Source organism: Heterodontus francisci, chromosome 34 (assembly GCF_036365525.1).
Source record: "Heterodontus francisci isolate sHetFra1 chromosome 34, sHetFra1.hap1, whole genome shotgun sequence".
In the NCBI taxonomy this organism is placed as follows: domain Eukaryota; kingdom Metazoa; phylum Chordata; class Chondrichthyes; order Heterodontiformes; family Heterodontidae; genus Heterodontus; species Heterodontus francisci.
In genome coordinates, this window is record NC_090404.1 from 13,928,507 (window position 1) to 13,944,855 (window position 16,349).

At 44.2% G+C, this 16,349-nt stretch overlaps 1 protein-coding gene across 1 annotated transcript in view; it reads right to left on the reverse strand.

The window, feature by feature from the left end:
• LOC137348664 (C-X-C chemokine receptor type 1-like) overlaps positions 1–8,824 on the reverse strand; it is a 45,854-nt gene extending 37,030 nt beyond the window's left edge. Inside the window, exon 1 of the mRNA XM_068013922.1 lies at positions 7,959–8,824. Within this exon, the coding sequence (XP_067870023.1) occupies positions 7,959–8,824 (866 nt within the window). The remainder of the gene's footprint in view (positions 1–7,958) is intronic.
• Between the last annotated feature and the right edge of the window lie 7,525 nt (positions 8,825–16,349).

Sequence of the window (16,349 nt, forward strand, 5' to 3'; positions counted from 1 at the left end):
TTGATGGTCGGCACAGACTCGGTGGGCCGAAGGGCCTGTTTCAGTGCTGTATCTCTAAATAAAATAAAAATAAAGCCTGTTATATTTCTAACCTTTGCCAGTTCTGATGAAAGGTCACAGACCTGAAACGTTAACTCTGTTTCTCTCTTCACAGATGCTGCCAGACCTGCTGGGCATTTCCAGCACATTCTGCTTTTAGTTCGCATTTCCAACATCCACAGTATCTTGCTTTTATTTTAGCATTAAATAGTTTCCTCCTCTCCAGTTTATTTTTCGCTGCTGACCTTAATCAGTGCCCTCTGGTTGCTGTTCCTGCGCCACTTGTACATGTTATCTATGTTTACTCTATCAAGACCCAATGCAGTTTTGAAGACCGCTCTTAAATCTCCCACAACTAAATCGGCTACAATGTGTTAGCTATGCCTCAGTTGTAACTCTTCCCATTTAACGCCAAAAGACTGTGTGTTCAAGCTCCATACGAGTGATTTGAGCATATGATCTTGTCTGCTACTCCATTACAATGCAAATGCAGTGCCACCTTGTCAAAGATGCTGTCTTTTGGATGAGGCATTAAACCAAAGCCCGCCATCCATCTCAGATGGAAGTATAACATCCCACGGTATATATTCGAAGAAGAACACTGGACCTCCCCTAGTGCCTTGGCTAATATATATCTTGCAGTGTGTAGATGCTGTGCTTCTACATTGCAACAATTTACACAACTAAAAATCTAATTCATCGACTGTAAAGTGTTTTGAGGCGTTCTGAAGTCGTGGAAGATGCTAGGAAAAAGGAAGTTATTTTTTCACAGAAAGAGGAATTCTCTTTCCATCGTCCTTCCCCCAATAGGCTCAGTGCCTACCCACTGGAGTTAGAACCTCTTGTGCCACACTGCCATCCACGCTGTTACTTCTAGAATGACCCAATGGTCTATCCTTGGACCCCAGTTATTTCTAACCTGCATCCTGCCCTTCAGCAACATCATCTGAACACATTAAGTTCCACACATACACTCACGGCACCCAGTTCTACCTCACCACTACCTCAATCGAGCCGACCATGTCTCTAAATTGTCAGACGGCTTGACCGATGTCCGGTACTGAATGAGCAGATATTTCTTCCAATTAAATATTAGGAAGCCCAAAAATAATGTCTTCATTCCATGCTACAAACTCCAGTCTCTAGCCACCGATTCCCTCGCTCTCCCTGGCAACTGCTTGAGACTGAACAGACCACTTGTATTCTCCATGGCGTATTTGACCAGCAGGTGAGCTTCTAACAACATATCCACACCATCACTAAGACTGCCTGTTTCCACCTCCATAACATCACATGACTCTTGGCCAGTCTCAGATCACCTGCTGATGAAACCCACATCTACACTGTTGCTACTTCTAGTCTTGACTAGACAATGCAAGGCCTCTCAAGTTCTGTCCTCCAGCAACATGAACTTATCCAATAGTCTGCTATCCGAGTCTTAACTTGGACTGATTCACATTCACCAATCACCCCTGTGCTTGCTGATCTACATTGGGTTTCTGTTAAACAGCAGCTAGATTTTAAAATCCTGATCCCTGTTTTCAAATACCTCTATGCCCTCGCCTCTCCCTATTTCTGCAATCTCCTCCAGTCCTACTATACTTGCTGATCTCTGCGTTCCTGAAATTCTGACATGTTATGCATCCCCTATTTAATCACTCTACCACTGGCGGCCATGATTTTAGCTGCCTTGGCGCTGGAATCTGGAATTCCCTAAACTTTGAGGTCTCTCTCCCTTTAGACACTTCCTAAAACGTAACTTTGTGACCAAACTTTTGATCTTCTGTCCTGATATCTTCTTATGTGGCTGGTTGTTGTTTGGCATTGCGCCTGTGAAGAGTATTGGACATTTTGCTACTTAAAGACGCTATACAAGTGCGGGTTTGGAGATTCAAGAAAGGCATTCCGATGTGTTTGGGTTAATAAACTGTCATTTATTTGAAAAAAAAAGTAGACAGGTCATTTGTTTAGCATAAAAGTGCAGGTTTTATTGACTCCTGATCTTGCATTTACATCTACAACATTCATAGATTCAAACAGCATTTCACAGCAAACTCCAACAGGCCATTAAATAAACAGACGATGAGAATTAGCATCTGTACTGACAAGTTGGTAGCGTTTCTCCTTGAAGAAGCAACTAATTAATGAATTGCTTACTTTAAACACAGGTAAGCATCGACATACAGAAACTGAAACATCACCCAACAGATGGTAGAATGTAAACTGAACAAATCCCACTGCAATCCCAATACCCTACTCTCCCCGCCACCCCCCCACCCCCCCAAATCCCTGTAATAACCCAAACTAATGTCACCGAATATTCTATCCCCATAACTATCAATCCCATACTAAACTCATTGGCCAGTCTATCCTCTATTAATCCCACTCTAATCCGACGACCGTCTCCCTCCAGAGAGACTGACATTAATTCAAAATTACTCCCATTTCTCCCTCTCATCTCCAAACCCTATATAAATCCCAAATTCTTCCGACAGCATCCCACCCGAGGGGTGTCTCTGACCTCTTTCTTCCTGTGTTAATCACAAATGAATCCCACTATTTCCTCTCTCCCCACAGCACTGTAATAATCCCAAACTAAACCCACAGCCCCTCTCTCCAAATAGCTCTCTATCAATCTTAAAAACTAAGGCATCTATGCCACTTTCTCCCCATGCCCAGTATGAATCCTAAAATAATCCAATTGTACACTCTCTTCCTGTAGCCTTATGTTAATCCAAAAGTACTTCCAGTGATCCCTTTGACCTTATCATTGTGCGACAATCCTGAACTGGGTGGCACAGTGGCGCAGTGGTTAGCACTGCAGCCTCACAGCTCCAAGGACCCGGGTTCGATTCTGGGTACTGCCTGTGCGGAGTTTGCAAGTTCTCTCTGTGTCTGCGTGGGTTTCCTCCGGGTGCTCTGGTTTCCTCCCACATGCCAAAGACTTGCAGGTTGATAGGTTAGTTGGCCATTATAAATTGTCACTAGTATAGGTAGGTGGTAGGGAAATATAGGGACAGGTGGGGATGTTTGGTAGGAATATGGGATTAGTGTAGGATTAGTATAAATGGGTGGTTGATGGTCGGCACAGACTCGGTGGGCCGAAGGGCCTGTTTCAGTGCTGTATCTCTAAAACTAAAAAACTATTTCCTTTGCTCCATCGTGATGGAAGGAGACAAATGCAAGATTTTCCCACTCCACCAGTTCGGAGCTCCCTAATTTTTTTTTAAAGAACATTACAGCGCAGTACAGGCCCTTCGGCCCTCGATGTTGCGCCAACCTGTGAAACCATCTGACCTACACTATTCCATTTTCATCCATATGTCTATCCAATGACCACTTAAATGCCCGTAAAGTTGGCGAGTCTACTACTGCTGCAGGCAGGGCGTTCCACGCCCCTACTACTCTGAGTAAAGAAACTACCTCTAATATCTGTCCTATATCTATCACCCCTCAACTTAAAGCTATGTCCCCTCGTGTTTGCCATCACCATCCGAGGAAAAAGACTCTCACTATCCACCCTATCTAACCCTCTGATTATCTTATATGTCTCTATTAAGTCACCTCTCCTCCTCCTTCTCTCCAACGAAAACAACCTCAAGTCCCTCAGCCTTTCCTCGTAAGACCTTCCCTCCATACCAGGCAACATCCTAGTAAATCTCCTCTGCACCCTTTCCAAAGCTTCCACATCCTTCCTATAATGCGGTGACCAGAACTGCATGCAATACTCCAGGTGCGGTCTCACCAGAGTTTTGTACAGCTGCAGCATGACCTCGTGGCTCCAAAGCTCGACCCCCCTACTAATAAAAGCTAACACACCATATGCCTTCTTGACAGCCCTATTAACCTGGGTAGCAACTTTCAGGGATTTATGGACCTGGACACCAAGATCTCTCTGTTCATCTACACTACCAAGAATCTTCCCATTAGCCCAGTACTCTGCATTCCTGTTACTCCTTCCAAAGCGAATCACCTCACACTTTACCGCATTAAACTCCATTTGCCATCTCTCAGCCCAGCTCTGCAGCTTATCTATGTCCCTCTGTACCCTACAACATCCTTCGGCACTATCCACAACTCCACCGACCTTAGTGTCATCCGCAAATTTACTAACCCACCCTTCTACACCCTCTTCCAGGTCATTTATAAAAATGACAAACAGCAGTGGCCCCAAAACAGATCCTTGCGGTACACCACTAGTAACTAAACTCCAGGATGAACATTTGCCATCAACCACCACCCTCTGTCTTCGTTCAGCTAGCCAATTTCTGATCCAAAGCTCTAAATCACCTTCAACACCATACTTCCGTATTTTCTGCAATAGCCTACCGTGGGGAACCTTATCAAACGCCTTACTGAAATCCATATACACCACATCCACTGCTTTACCCTCATCCACCTGTTTGGTCACCTTCTCGAAAAACTCAATAAGGTTTGAGAGGCACGACCTACCCTTCACAAAAACATGCTGACTATCGCTAATGAACTTATTCTTTTCAAGATGATTATAAATCCTGTCTCTTATAACCTTTTCCAACATTTTACCCACAACCGAAGTAAGGCTCACAGGTCTATAATTACCAGGGCTGTCTCTACTCCCCTTCCTGAACAAGGGGACAACATTTGCTATCCTCCAGTCTTCCAGCACTATTCCTGTCGACAATGACGACATGAAGATCAAGGACAAAGGCTCTGCAATCTCCTCCCTGGCTTCCCAGAGAATCCTAGGATAAATCCCATCTGGCCCAGGGGACTTATCTATTTTCACACTTTCCAAAATTGCTAACACCTCCTCCTTGTGAACCTCAATCCCATCTAGCCTAGTAGTCTGAATCTCAGTATTCTCCTCGACAACATTTTCTTTCTCTACTGTAAATACTGACGAAAAATATTCATTTAACGCTTCCCCTATCTCCTCTGATTCCACACACAACTTCCCACTACTATCCTTGATTGGCCTTAATCTAACTCTAGTCATTCTTTTATTCCTGATATACCTATAGAAAGCCTTAGGGTTTTCCTTGATCCTATCCACCAATGACTTCTCGTGTCCTCTCCTTGCTCTTCTTAGCTCTCCCTTTAGATCCTTCCTGGCTAGCTTGTAACTCTCAAGCGCCCTAACTGAGCCTTCATGTCTCATCCTAACATAAGCCTTCTTCTTCCTCTTGACAAGCGCTTCAACTTCTTTAGTAAACCACAGCTCCCTCGCTCGACAACTTCCTCCCTGCCTGACAGGTACATACTTATCAAGGACACGCAGTAGCTGCTCCTTGAATAAGTTCCACATTTTGATTGTTCCCATCCCCTGCAGTTTCCTTCCCCATCCTACGCATCCTAAATCTTGCCTAATCGCATCATAATTTCCTTTCCCCCAGCTATAATTCTTGCCCTGCGGTATATACCTGTCCCTGCCCATCGCTTAGGTAAACCTAACCGAATTGTGATCACTATCACCAAAGTGCTCACCTACATCTAAATCTAACACCTGGCCGGGTTCATTACCCAGTACCAAATCCAATGTGGCATCGCCCCTGGTTGGCCTGTCTACATACTGTGTCAGAAAACCCTCCTGCACACAGTGGACAAAAACTGACCCATCCAAAGTACTCGAAATATAGTATTTCCAGTCAATATTTGGAAAGTTAAAGTCCCCCATAACAACTACCCTGTTACTCTCGCCCCTGTCGAGAATCATCTTCACTATCCTTTCCTCTACATCTCTGGAACTATTCGGAGGTCTACAGAAGACTCCCAACGGGGTGACCTCTCCTCTCCTGTTTCTAACCTCGGCCCTTACTACCTCAGTAGACGAGTCCTCAAATGACCTTTCTGCCGCTGTAATACTCTCCTTGATTAACAATGCCACACCCTCCCCTCTTTAACCATCTTCTCTGTTCTTACTGAAACATCTAAATCCCGGAACCTGCAACATCCATTCCTACCCCTGCTCTACCCATGTCTCCGAAATGGCCACTACATCGAGATCCCAGGTACCAACCCATGCTGCAAGCTCACCCACCTTATTCCGGATGCTCCTGGCGTTGAAGTAGACACACTTTAAACCAGGTTCTTGCTTGCCAGTGCCCTCTTGCGTCCTTGTAACCTTATCCCTGACCTCACTACTCTCAACATCCTGTACACTGGAACTACAATTTAGCTTCCCATTCCCCTGCTGAATTAGTTTAATTGACACCTCATAGATTCACAGAATGGCTACAGCACAGCAGAGGCCGTTTGGCACGACGTTTCTACTCTTCCAATGTAACATCAGTAAATTATTTGCTCTCATAGTAGACCTATCCTTTGCAAACTGCACTGATGACTTAGAGTTCAAGGAAGTATTACACTATATCACCATCCATGAGGTCAACTACTCCAAGTGTTATTCCTGACTTTCTATATTATGCAATAGATGGCTTCTGACTTTGCCAACATAGTCACACAGCACTGAAAGGTCCTTCGGCCCACCGAGTCTGTGCCAACCATCAACCACCCATTTATACTAATCCTACATTAATTCAATATTCCCTACCACGTCCCCACCCCCCTCAATTATCCTACCACCTAACTACACTAGGGATAATTTACAATGGCCAATTTACTTATCAACCTGCAAGTCTTTGGCTGTGGGAGAAAACTGGAGCACCCATCAGAAACCCACGCGGTCACAGAGAGAACTTGCAAACTCCACACAGGTAGTACCCAGAACCGAACCCGGGTCGCTGGAGCTGTGGTGCTAACCACTGTGCTCCTGTTCCGCCCACAAGTTCGATCGATGGATGCAATTTTTTTTATAAACAAGATGGCGACAGATTAGCGAAGGAACTATTTGTCTGGTGTCAGCCGTTGTGTGATTGATAATATCTCGCCTCTGATTCAGAAGTTTGTGGGTTCAAGTCCCTATCCAGAGACTTGAACACAAAAATCCAGACCGACACGCCAGTGCAGGACTGAAGGGTTGCTACATTATTGGAGGTTTGGTCTTTCAAGTGAGGAATTAAGCCAAGGCACAGTCTGCTCCCTCAGTTGGCTAGCAAAAACCTTATGTCGCTATTTCAAAGAAGAAGAGGGGAGCTATCCACTGGCCTGCATGTATCTCTCAATCAAAAGTAGTAAAACATCTTATCTGATCATTATCATATTGCTGTCTTCGGAAACTTGCTGTGCATGAATTGGCCGCTGCATTGCAATAGTGACAAAACTTCAAAAGCTATTTTGTTGACTGTAAAGCACTTTTCAATGTCCTGAGGCCATTAACGGCACTACAGAAGTGTAAGTCTTTCTTTTACCAGAAACTCGCTACATTAAGCCACCACTGTCACAGTAGATAAATTGCAAAATTGAAAGGGGAATGTTGACGTGGCAATTAACAATGAGAAATGGTGAGGGAAAAGTGCGACCAACACTTATTAGGAGAGGGGAGGTTTGGAAATGAGAAGTGAATGTTCTACACAAGCCTTTTAGATAGATAGATAGATAAATATAGACCGGTGAGAGATAGAGATAAAGATAAATAGATACATGGACAGGTAGGTAGGTAGCTGGATAAATGATTGTAGATAGGCCAATTCGCATTGAGAGTCAATGCAACAAACCTAAGTCACCATATTTTATTCAGAGAGCCTTCAGCGCCATTTCAAATCTATGGTACCCCTGGTGGCCTTGTTTTCATCATATTCCCCTTTGCAATTCCGCATTGGGAAATAAGTAAAAGTTGCATTGGAACCGAGACTCGTGTCAATGTTTGGATGGGGGAGGGATCAGGGGGTCCACTGGATCATGCGTTACTGACGTCTTGCACACAACAGCAACCTGCCCTCCACTGAAAAGATTGGGATCTGAAAATGTACAGCAGGGGAGTGAGGATGGTGCTAAGGGAAGTGAGGGTCCAGGTAAATGGCCGAACCTGACAAACGTACCACTTTGTGATTTCTGTCGAGAGACCCAGCAGTTTCTTTATAAGAAAAAACAATTCAGTGATGTGAAATGGAGCAAAACAGAGAAGTAGTAGAGCCAGAATCGCCCAAATGGTTCTCAGCACTTTCTTCTTCATCAATTCCATGGATACCTTCCCATCTCCCACTTTGATCAGTTTCTTTGCGATCAGGACATAGCAGGCTAATAGGACCAGGATTGGGATGAAAAATGCAAACAATTCGGGGCACAGCATAAGCACTAGGTTCTCTTCCCAGAGCAAAGCCTGAGCACTGCATAAAAAGTTGTTGTGTGACGGGCCTTCTGTGGCGTAAAAGCACGCCAGGCTCAAGGCTAACAATGCCAGCCAAGCTGCAACGGACAGAACAACATAATATCGGAGCTTTCTCCACGCATGGGATCTGATCGGGTGGACAACCGCGATGTATTGGTCAATAGCAATGCAGGCCATGAACAAAGGATTGCCATAAAGGGTAATTACGTTCACGATAGCAATGATATGACCGAGTATCTTCACGAAGATAAATGTGAGTGCAAATTGCAGAAGGATAATTGTGAAATCCAGGATGACCAAAATATTCATAATGGTTAAATCAAGAAGGAGGACATCAGTTGGCGACGAGATCTGCTTCATTCGTATGATGTGCCAGAGTGCAACTGAGTTCCCAGTAATACCCAATACAATGAGTGGGCCAAGGACAGTAGGAAGGGCACTCAAGTACAACAGGAAGTTGGCAGTGTCGGCGCTGTCCATCGAGGGCCCAAGACTAGCATTTCCCGTCTGATTGGTTGAGTTGATCTCCAGCCAGGATCTGGTGACTGTTGTATTCCAGCTCACAATCGTAGCCATTTGATGCTATGTCAAACAATGAGAACAACCAATGAAAAATGTGCAGAAACGTAGATCATGTGTTGCCCAATAACAGTTGAGATCGCACTGTCAGATTATTTGCTGTTGAAGGAATAAATTAGGTCTCCAGGAGGTTAATCCTCTCTCATTGCTTCAGACCAGGTGAAGTTCTTATCTGAACTGAGTGGGCGCCAAATGATTCCCGAGGCACCTGGGTGCAGAATTGCAAAGATCATTGAGGATTCCGAAGCCTGAAAATGGAAAGAAATGGAAAAAGCTATTTAATTCTGAAAAATACTGTGATAGTATGTATGAAAACGTGAGGTTCTGTAGCAGCGTTTCTCAGTTCACCTGCCTTAGGGATGTATCTGCCTATTGACTGCTACTTAAGTGCCCTCTCCCTCCGAGATATATCTGTGCAATGATTGTTATCTCTCAGCACCTCTCCCTCAGTACTGTGCATCGATTGCTGTCTCAATGCCCTATCCATCAAAACTATATCTGTACAATCGTCGGTGCCTCTGAATTCCTCTCCCTCAGGGAACTATCTGTGCATTGGCTGATGTTTGTCAGTTGTTCAGCATAGTGGACATATCAGTGCACTGACTGGGGTCTTCTATTCCTTCAACATTGACCTTTCATCTCCAGCTCCAAATCCGACCTCGCTGTGTCTGCCTCTGACTTTATATGCCACCGTTTTTTTCATTCCCTAATCCTTTATCTCCCTTGTTTTTGCTCTCCATAGTTTCCTTCTTTACTTCATGCTCACCACTCTCTCTCGCTGTTTCCACCTTCGCAGAATCCTGGTGCTTAGAATGTAATGTTTTAACAAGTTCTGGCAGGGACGAACTTTGTTGTGGCAAATTCACAAAGCTAATCCAACTTCATGAAAGATCTCAGAAGCTTTCACTCTCTTCCGTCTCTCGATATCTCCATGTGTCCTCCTTACACACCCCTTCCCTCCCTCTTTCCCTTTTGTTTCTCTGTCTGTCTTCCCTTACGTCCCTTGTCTATATTTCTGTGTCTATCTTTCTCTGCTTGCTTGTCTCTACAAATTGTCTGTTCACCCTTCTTTTTCTATCTTTGTGTCTTTTCCCACTCTTTGCTTCCCTCTCTCTTCTCCTATCTCCATCTCTCATTCTTTCCATCATGCTTTCTCCGCAAATTGCTTGTTAATCTATCTTTTACTATCTTTGTGTACTCGTTCTCTGTCTCTCTCTGACTACACTCTGTTCACTTTTTTCAGCTGCTTCCTTTGCCATGAATTAATTTCCTGCTCACTATGTGTCCCCGATCTTTGTACCTTCCGCTGATTAACTGTGCAACGGTTTTATCTCATTCGCTTTGTTTATCTTTCTCTTTCTCTGAGAATTTCTATTTTACACCATTAACCAGGGTTGACTGATCCCAGTCTTCACTACGTGCAGTTAATCTGTTCAATTTCAACCAAATATTAATATAGAAAGAAAAACGCATCAAAGCACAAGTGGTAACAACAGAAATCCTCTACTGTCTATGTTCCCACCCCGTTCTCCATTCATCCATCCATGCTCTCGACTCCTCCATCCCTGCTTTGTACACATCCGTCCACTCTCTCCGCACACCTATGCTCTCTGCTCACCAATGCTTTCACGCCGCTCACCCATCCCCCCTTTGTACTGATGCATCCACACTACTAATCCATTCCCACTCACCCATCCCTGCTCTCCCCTCACCAATCATTGCTCACTACACAGCCATCCTTCACCCAATTCTGCTCTCTACTCACCCATCTGCCTTCCCTACTTACTCATCCCCAATCTCACTCACCCTTCCAAGCTCTCTGCTCAGGCATCCCTCACTGATCCAGCTGTTTGATCACCCATCCCTGTCCTCTATCATTCGCAGTGACATTTGTTTGCATCTAAACTGGCCCGGCCTATTCAATTGCTGAAAATATCACACACATTTCACTCCCTATTAATCACCGTGTTTTGGACTGAAGCTGTTTTGTCCTTACCTATGGACTGTTAGGGAATGTCGGTGTGGACTCACAAGTAAGCTTGTCATTAGTATGGAGAATCAGCTTGACTAGAAGAGCAAACGTAAAGTGAGAAGATTCAGGCAGTCCTTGATCCAACTTCCAACAGGTGCAAGCAGCTGCTGGGATTCGTGGCCTTTTATAGTTCCCGACCTTCAGCTGGTGCAATTACTTTGCTTGTCCATGACATTGGAGCCTCGGGCTCCTCCCTCCTCCCACGTGGGATGGGATTGCTGATGTCAATCTCAATCTAATCCTCGTATTGGTGAAAATGCTGGTATATTGTCTACTTAGACCTGGGACCTGGGGTTATATACAGCTACAGATAGAGGGGCTGCAGGTCCCCTCTCTCTCTCCTGGATGACTGGATTGGACAACGGGTCAGACAGTAAGATTTCGCTCTCTGGGTGCTGGGATCGAACACAGTAGCAGACACAGGGGTTGAACATCCCTAATAAAAGCCAACATGTTCACATAGATCAGGTGCCTGCACACAGAGATTTCATTCTCCTGACCATCGCAGTAATGTCATTACAGATCCTGGTCCCCAGTCCCACCCTGCAGCAGGCCAGGTGTCAAAACAAACTGAGATTCCAGAATCCACACCTCATACCCTTCCTATACTTACGGACCCGGATCTCCAGACCTATCCTGCAACAATTCAGGTGCCATCACAAACTCAGACTCATTCTCATATCCTCCTGAGCCCCTACCCTTTATATTATTACATAGCCTGGTATCTCATCTCACAGTGTAATCGATAAGTGTGTGGTACACACTGTGATTTCCATACCCTGATGATGTCTTCCAGCCTTTTCTCAACACGAACTGCAAACAGAGATACATTTCTATTCAAAGTCACTCACTATTCTTCTGTACACTTTTTTTGTTGATTTTCTTTTATAATCAACATGCCATTTCTCTGTCATCTATCAATCTATCCATCTAGTTATTTATCCATTTATTTATCTATCCATCTATGTAAACATATTGCTTTAGATAGAATTAAGAACTAGGACTTGAAAATAGATACAGCATATACGAAGATGATGTGGTGCGGCAGAGAACGCCAATAGACACAAAAGGATTATAATACGATTTTTAAAAATTCATTCATGGGATGTGGGCGTCGCTGGTCAAGCCAGCATTTATTGCCCATCCCTAATTGCCCTTGAGAAGGTGGTGGTGAGCTGCCTTCTTCAACAGCTGCAGTCCATTTGGGGTAAGTATACCCACAGTGCTGTTAGGAAGGGAGTTCCAGGATTGTGACCCAGCGACAGTGAAGGAACAGCGATATAGTTCCAAGTCAGGATGGTGTGTGACTTGGAGGGGAACTTGCAGGTGGTGGCGTTCCCATGTATTTGCTGCCCTTGTCCTTCTAGTTGGTAGAGGTCGCGGGTTTGGAAGGTGCTGTCTAAGGAGCCTTGGTGCATTGCTGCAGTGCATCTTGTAGATGGTACACACTGCTGCCACTGTGCGTCGGTGGTGGAGGGAGTGAATGTTTGTAGATGAGGTGCCAATCAAGCGGGCTGCTTTGTCCTGGATGGTGTCGAGCTTCTTGAGTGTTGTTGGAGCTGCACCCATCCAGGCAAGTGGACAGTATTCCATCACACTCCTGACTTGTGCCTTGTAGATGGTGGACAGGCTTTGGGGAGTCTGGAGGTGAGTTACTCGCTGCAGGATTCCTAGCCTCTGACCTGCTCTTGTAGCCACGGTATTTATATGGCTACTCCAGTTCAGTTTCTGGTCAATGGTAACCCCTAGGATGTTGATAGTGGGGGATTTAGCGATGGTAATGCTGTTGAATGTCAAGGGGAGATGGTTAGATTCTCTCTTGTTGGAAATGGTCGTTGCCTGGCACTTGTGTGGCGCGAATATTACTTGCCACTTATCAGCCTTTGGTATTAGAGGTGATATATTGACCTGGATTGAGATCTGGCTGACAGGGCCTCGGCCAAAATGTAGTTAGAGATGGATTTGGGCCTGTTTGGAGACCAGTCACCAGTGGTGTTCTGCAAGTTTTGCAACCATTGCTCTTCATTACTCTTGATAATGATTTGGAGTTAACCTTTGGGGGCATGATATGCAAATTTGAAGATGATGCAAAGACCTGTGCGAGTGCTAAGACTGTTGACATTGCTCGGTTTCTTCAGGTGGCTCTTAATGCATCGGGGGATTGGGGTGATGACTGTCAAATGATGTTTCATTTGGAGAAGTGCGGTGTTATATATGCATGGGCAGGGGAATACTCAACATTCACACAGTCTTCATGGTAAAACATTGAAGAAGGTGGACAAAGAAAAAGATCTAGGCGCTTCTGTGAATCGATTTCTGAAGGTACATGAGCAAAGATGTGAAGCAATAGCTAGAGCAAATAGAGTGTTGGGGTACATTCATAGGACCATTGATTATAGGAGGTGGAATACTATGTTGTACTTGTACAAGACCTTGTTCAGACCTCACTCGCAATAATGGGTCCAGTTTTGCTCTCTTCACATTGTGGATAATGTTGAGGCTCTGGAATGGGTGCTAAGGAGGGCCGCTAGAATACTTCCCAATATAGAGCATCGTAATTATCAAGATAAGTGAAAACATTTGGAACTCTAGATAGATGCACTTTACAGAAGTGTAGACGTGGGGTTGATCTGATTGAGGTTTATAAGGTGATTCAGGGAATAACCTGTGTTTCAGTGTTCCAGTTGGCTGATTGTTCTATTGAAGTATGTTAAGCACGACCAGGAGGCATATATTTTAGTTCAGCAAGGCCAGATCCAGGTTGGATGTCAGAAGATGGTTCTTTTCTCAAATAATTTTGTATTTCTGGAATAGGCTGTGATCCCATGTGTTGGACGTCATTCGTTGCTATCCTTCAAGAAAGAGCTGGACCCGTTTTTGGCTGTGGCAGATATCGCCTCTTCTGAAAGGTATATACTTCAAGGAATTCAAAGCCAGAGTGATCTCTTGGACTCGTTTTGATCACCTAGATGGATTGCAGAGGAAATTATCATATTTCTTCGCCCCTGGTGATTTTTTTTTTAAATCTGGATTTTTGCTTTTCACAGGGGTTCTCATGACTTTGGGTGAGGTAGGGAATGTATATCAAAATCAAAAACTGCGGGAACCAGAAATCGAAATAAACAACCAGAAAATGCAAGAAACACTCAGCAGGTCTTGTATCATGTGCGGAGAGAGAAACAGAGTTAACATTTTAGTTTTGTGACCTTTCATCAGAGTATTAGGGAAGGTTTGCGATTCACAATGTACTTTTTTGTTTATTTCATGGGATGTGGGCATCGCTGGCTCGGCCAGCATTTGGTGATCATCCCTAATTGCCCTTGAGAAGGTGGTGATGAGCTGCCTTCTTGAACCGCTGCAGTCCATGTGGGGCAGATACATTCACAGTGCTGTTACGGAGGGACTTCCAGAATTTTGATCCACTGACAGTGAAGGACCACCGATATAATTCCAAGACAGGATGGTGTGTGGCTTTCAGGGGAATTTGCAGCTGGTGGTGTTCCCATGCATCTGCAGCCCTTGTTCTTCTAGGTGATAGAGGTCACGGGTTTAGAAGGTGCTGTCTAATGACCCTTGGCAAGTTGCTGCTGTGCATCTTGTAGATAGTACACACTGCTGCCACTATGCATTGGTGGTGGAGGGACTGATTGTTTGTGGATGGGGTGCCAAACAAGTGGGCTGCTTTGTTGATTGTGTCAAGCTTCTTGAATGTTTTTGGAGCTGCACCCATCCAGGCAAGTGCAGAGTATTCCATCACACTCCTGATTTGTAGATGGTGGAAAGGCTTTGGAGAGTCAGGAAGTGCGTTACTCGCCGCAGGATTCCTAGCCTCTGACCTGCTCTTGTAGCCACGATATTTACATGGCTACTCCAGTTCAGTTTCTGGTCAATGGTAATCCCCAGGATGTCGATAGTGGGGGATTCTGCGATCGTAATACCATTGAATGAGAAGGGGAGTCGGTTAGATTAGCTCTTGTTGGAGATTGTCATTGCCTAGCACTTGTGTGGCACGAATGTTATTTGCCAGTTATCAGTCCAAACCTGGCTATTGTCTCTCTATCTACTATATAGTTATCTATCTATCTATCTATCTATCTATCTATCTATCTATCTATCTATCTATCTATCTATCTATCTATCTATCTATCGATCTATCTGTATTTGTGATACACTTCCATCCACTCCAGTAGAATGATGCAAATCTTAATGTACTTCCATGAATTTAAAAGATGGCTGTTATATATTCAACTCACTCTTCGGAATTATGGTCAGAGCCAGACACAGAGGAGAAGATGGTCTTCTGTCTCTGAAGTAGAATCTAGTGGACCAGAGTATCTGATTCTGGTCATTTGTTTTCTGGGACTTGTATCAAGACCAGCACCAGACAAATGGTATGAATTCTCCTCTCTCTGATGGGGGATTGGTGAAGCAATAGTTCCATCCCTGCAATTACAGGGTGATTACAAGAACAGCTGTCAGTACTCATTATGATTTCCATCTCCTGACTTGCCCCAATATATTCTTGCAAACGCTGGTTCCCCAGTCCCACCCTGCAGTAGATCAGCTTGTCAATACAAGATTTCCATACTAAGTGATGAGGCTGAGCATTTTCCACATACGCAATAGGAACTGCAAATAGAGATCGGTTCCTATTCAAAGTTGCTCATGCTATTATTTCACATTCAACATAACATTTGCCTTTCTGCCAATCTATAACGTATCAACGCCCATCTATCTATCCGTTTATCTATTATTATGTATCTAACCATTTACCTAGCGATCATTCTATGTACATCAGAATTGTAACTACCTATCGCTCGGTCTACATATGTATGTGAATCTGTCCATGTGTGTTACTTTCTATCTATGTATATTTATCTGTGCAACCAACTATATAACTTACTATCTCAGCAGCTGTCGAACTATTTATCTATTAATATCGATATATGCATATCTGGGAAAATCTACACATCCATTTATATATGTGAATTCCACTTCCCTGTACCTCCATTGTTTGTATGTAAAGCTACCCCACGACCTGCTGCTGCTGATTACAGCTACGCCTACCAGGAGATCTGCTGCACGGTATGAGATGCTCATCTATCTTGCTCCACCCTCACACATCCACTGTAGCTCATCTGCAACTGCTCTGTGCCGCCTATTGTCCAACTACGCCTAGGTCGATCCCGCTTTCTGTTCCCCTCCACTTTGCCCTCTAGAAGAGATCTCTGTAGTTTTTCAGCTTTAATCAAGTTCCAAAATACTGAAATGTTGTTTGCTCGATATCATTTTTTTACAGTCATTTTGGTCTTGCAACGTCAAATCCCTCTTCATTTGTCTTATGGCCTGCATAAGGAATTTTATGCATACGTCTTAGCATCCACATTTCAAAGGTCTCTATTTTCTTCCACAGATCTTTACTTATTGTTCAGGTTTGTGAGTTATGCAGCAAAGTGGATATAATGTAGCATCGTTTGAGATTTTCCCTTG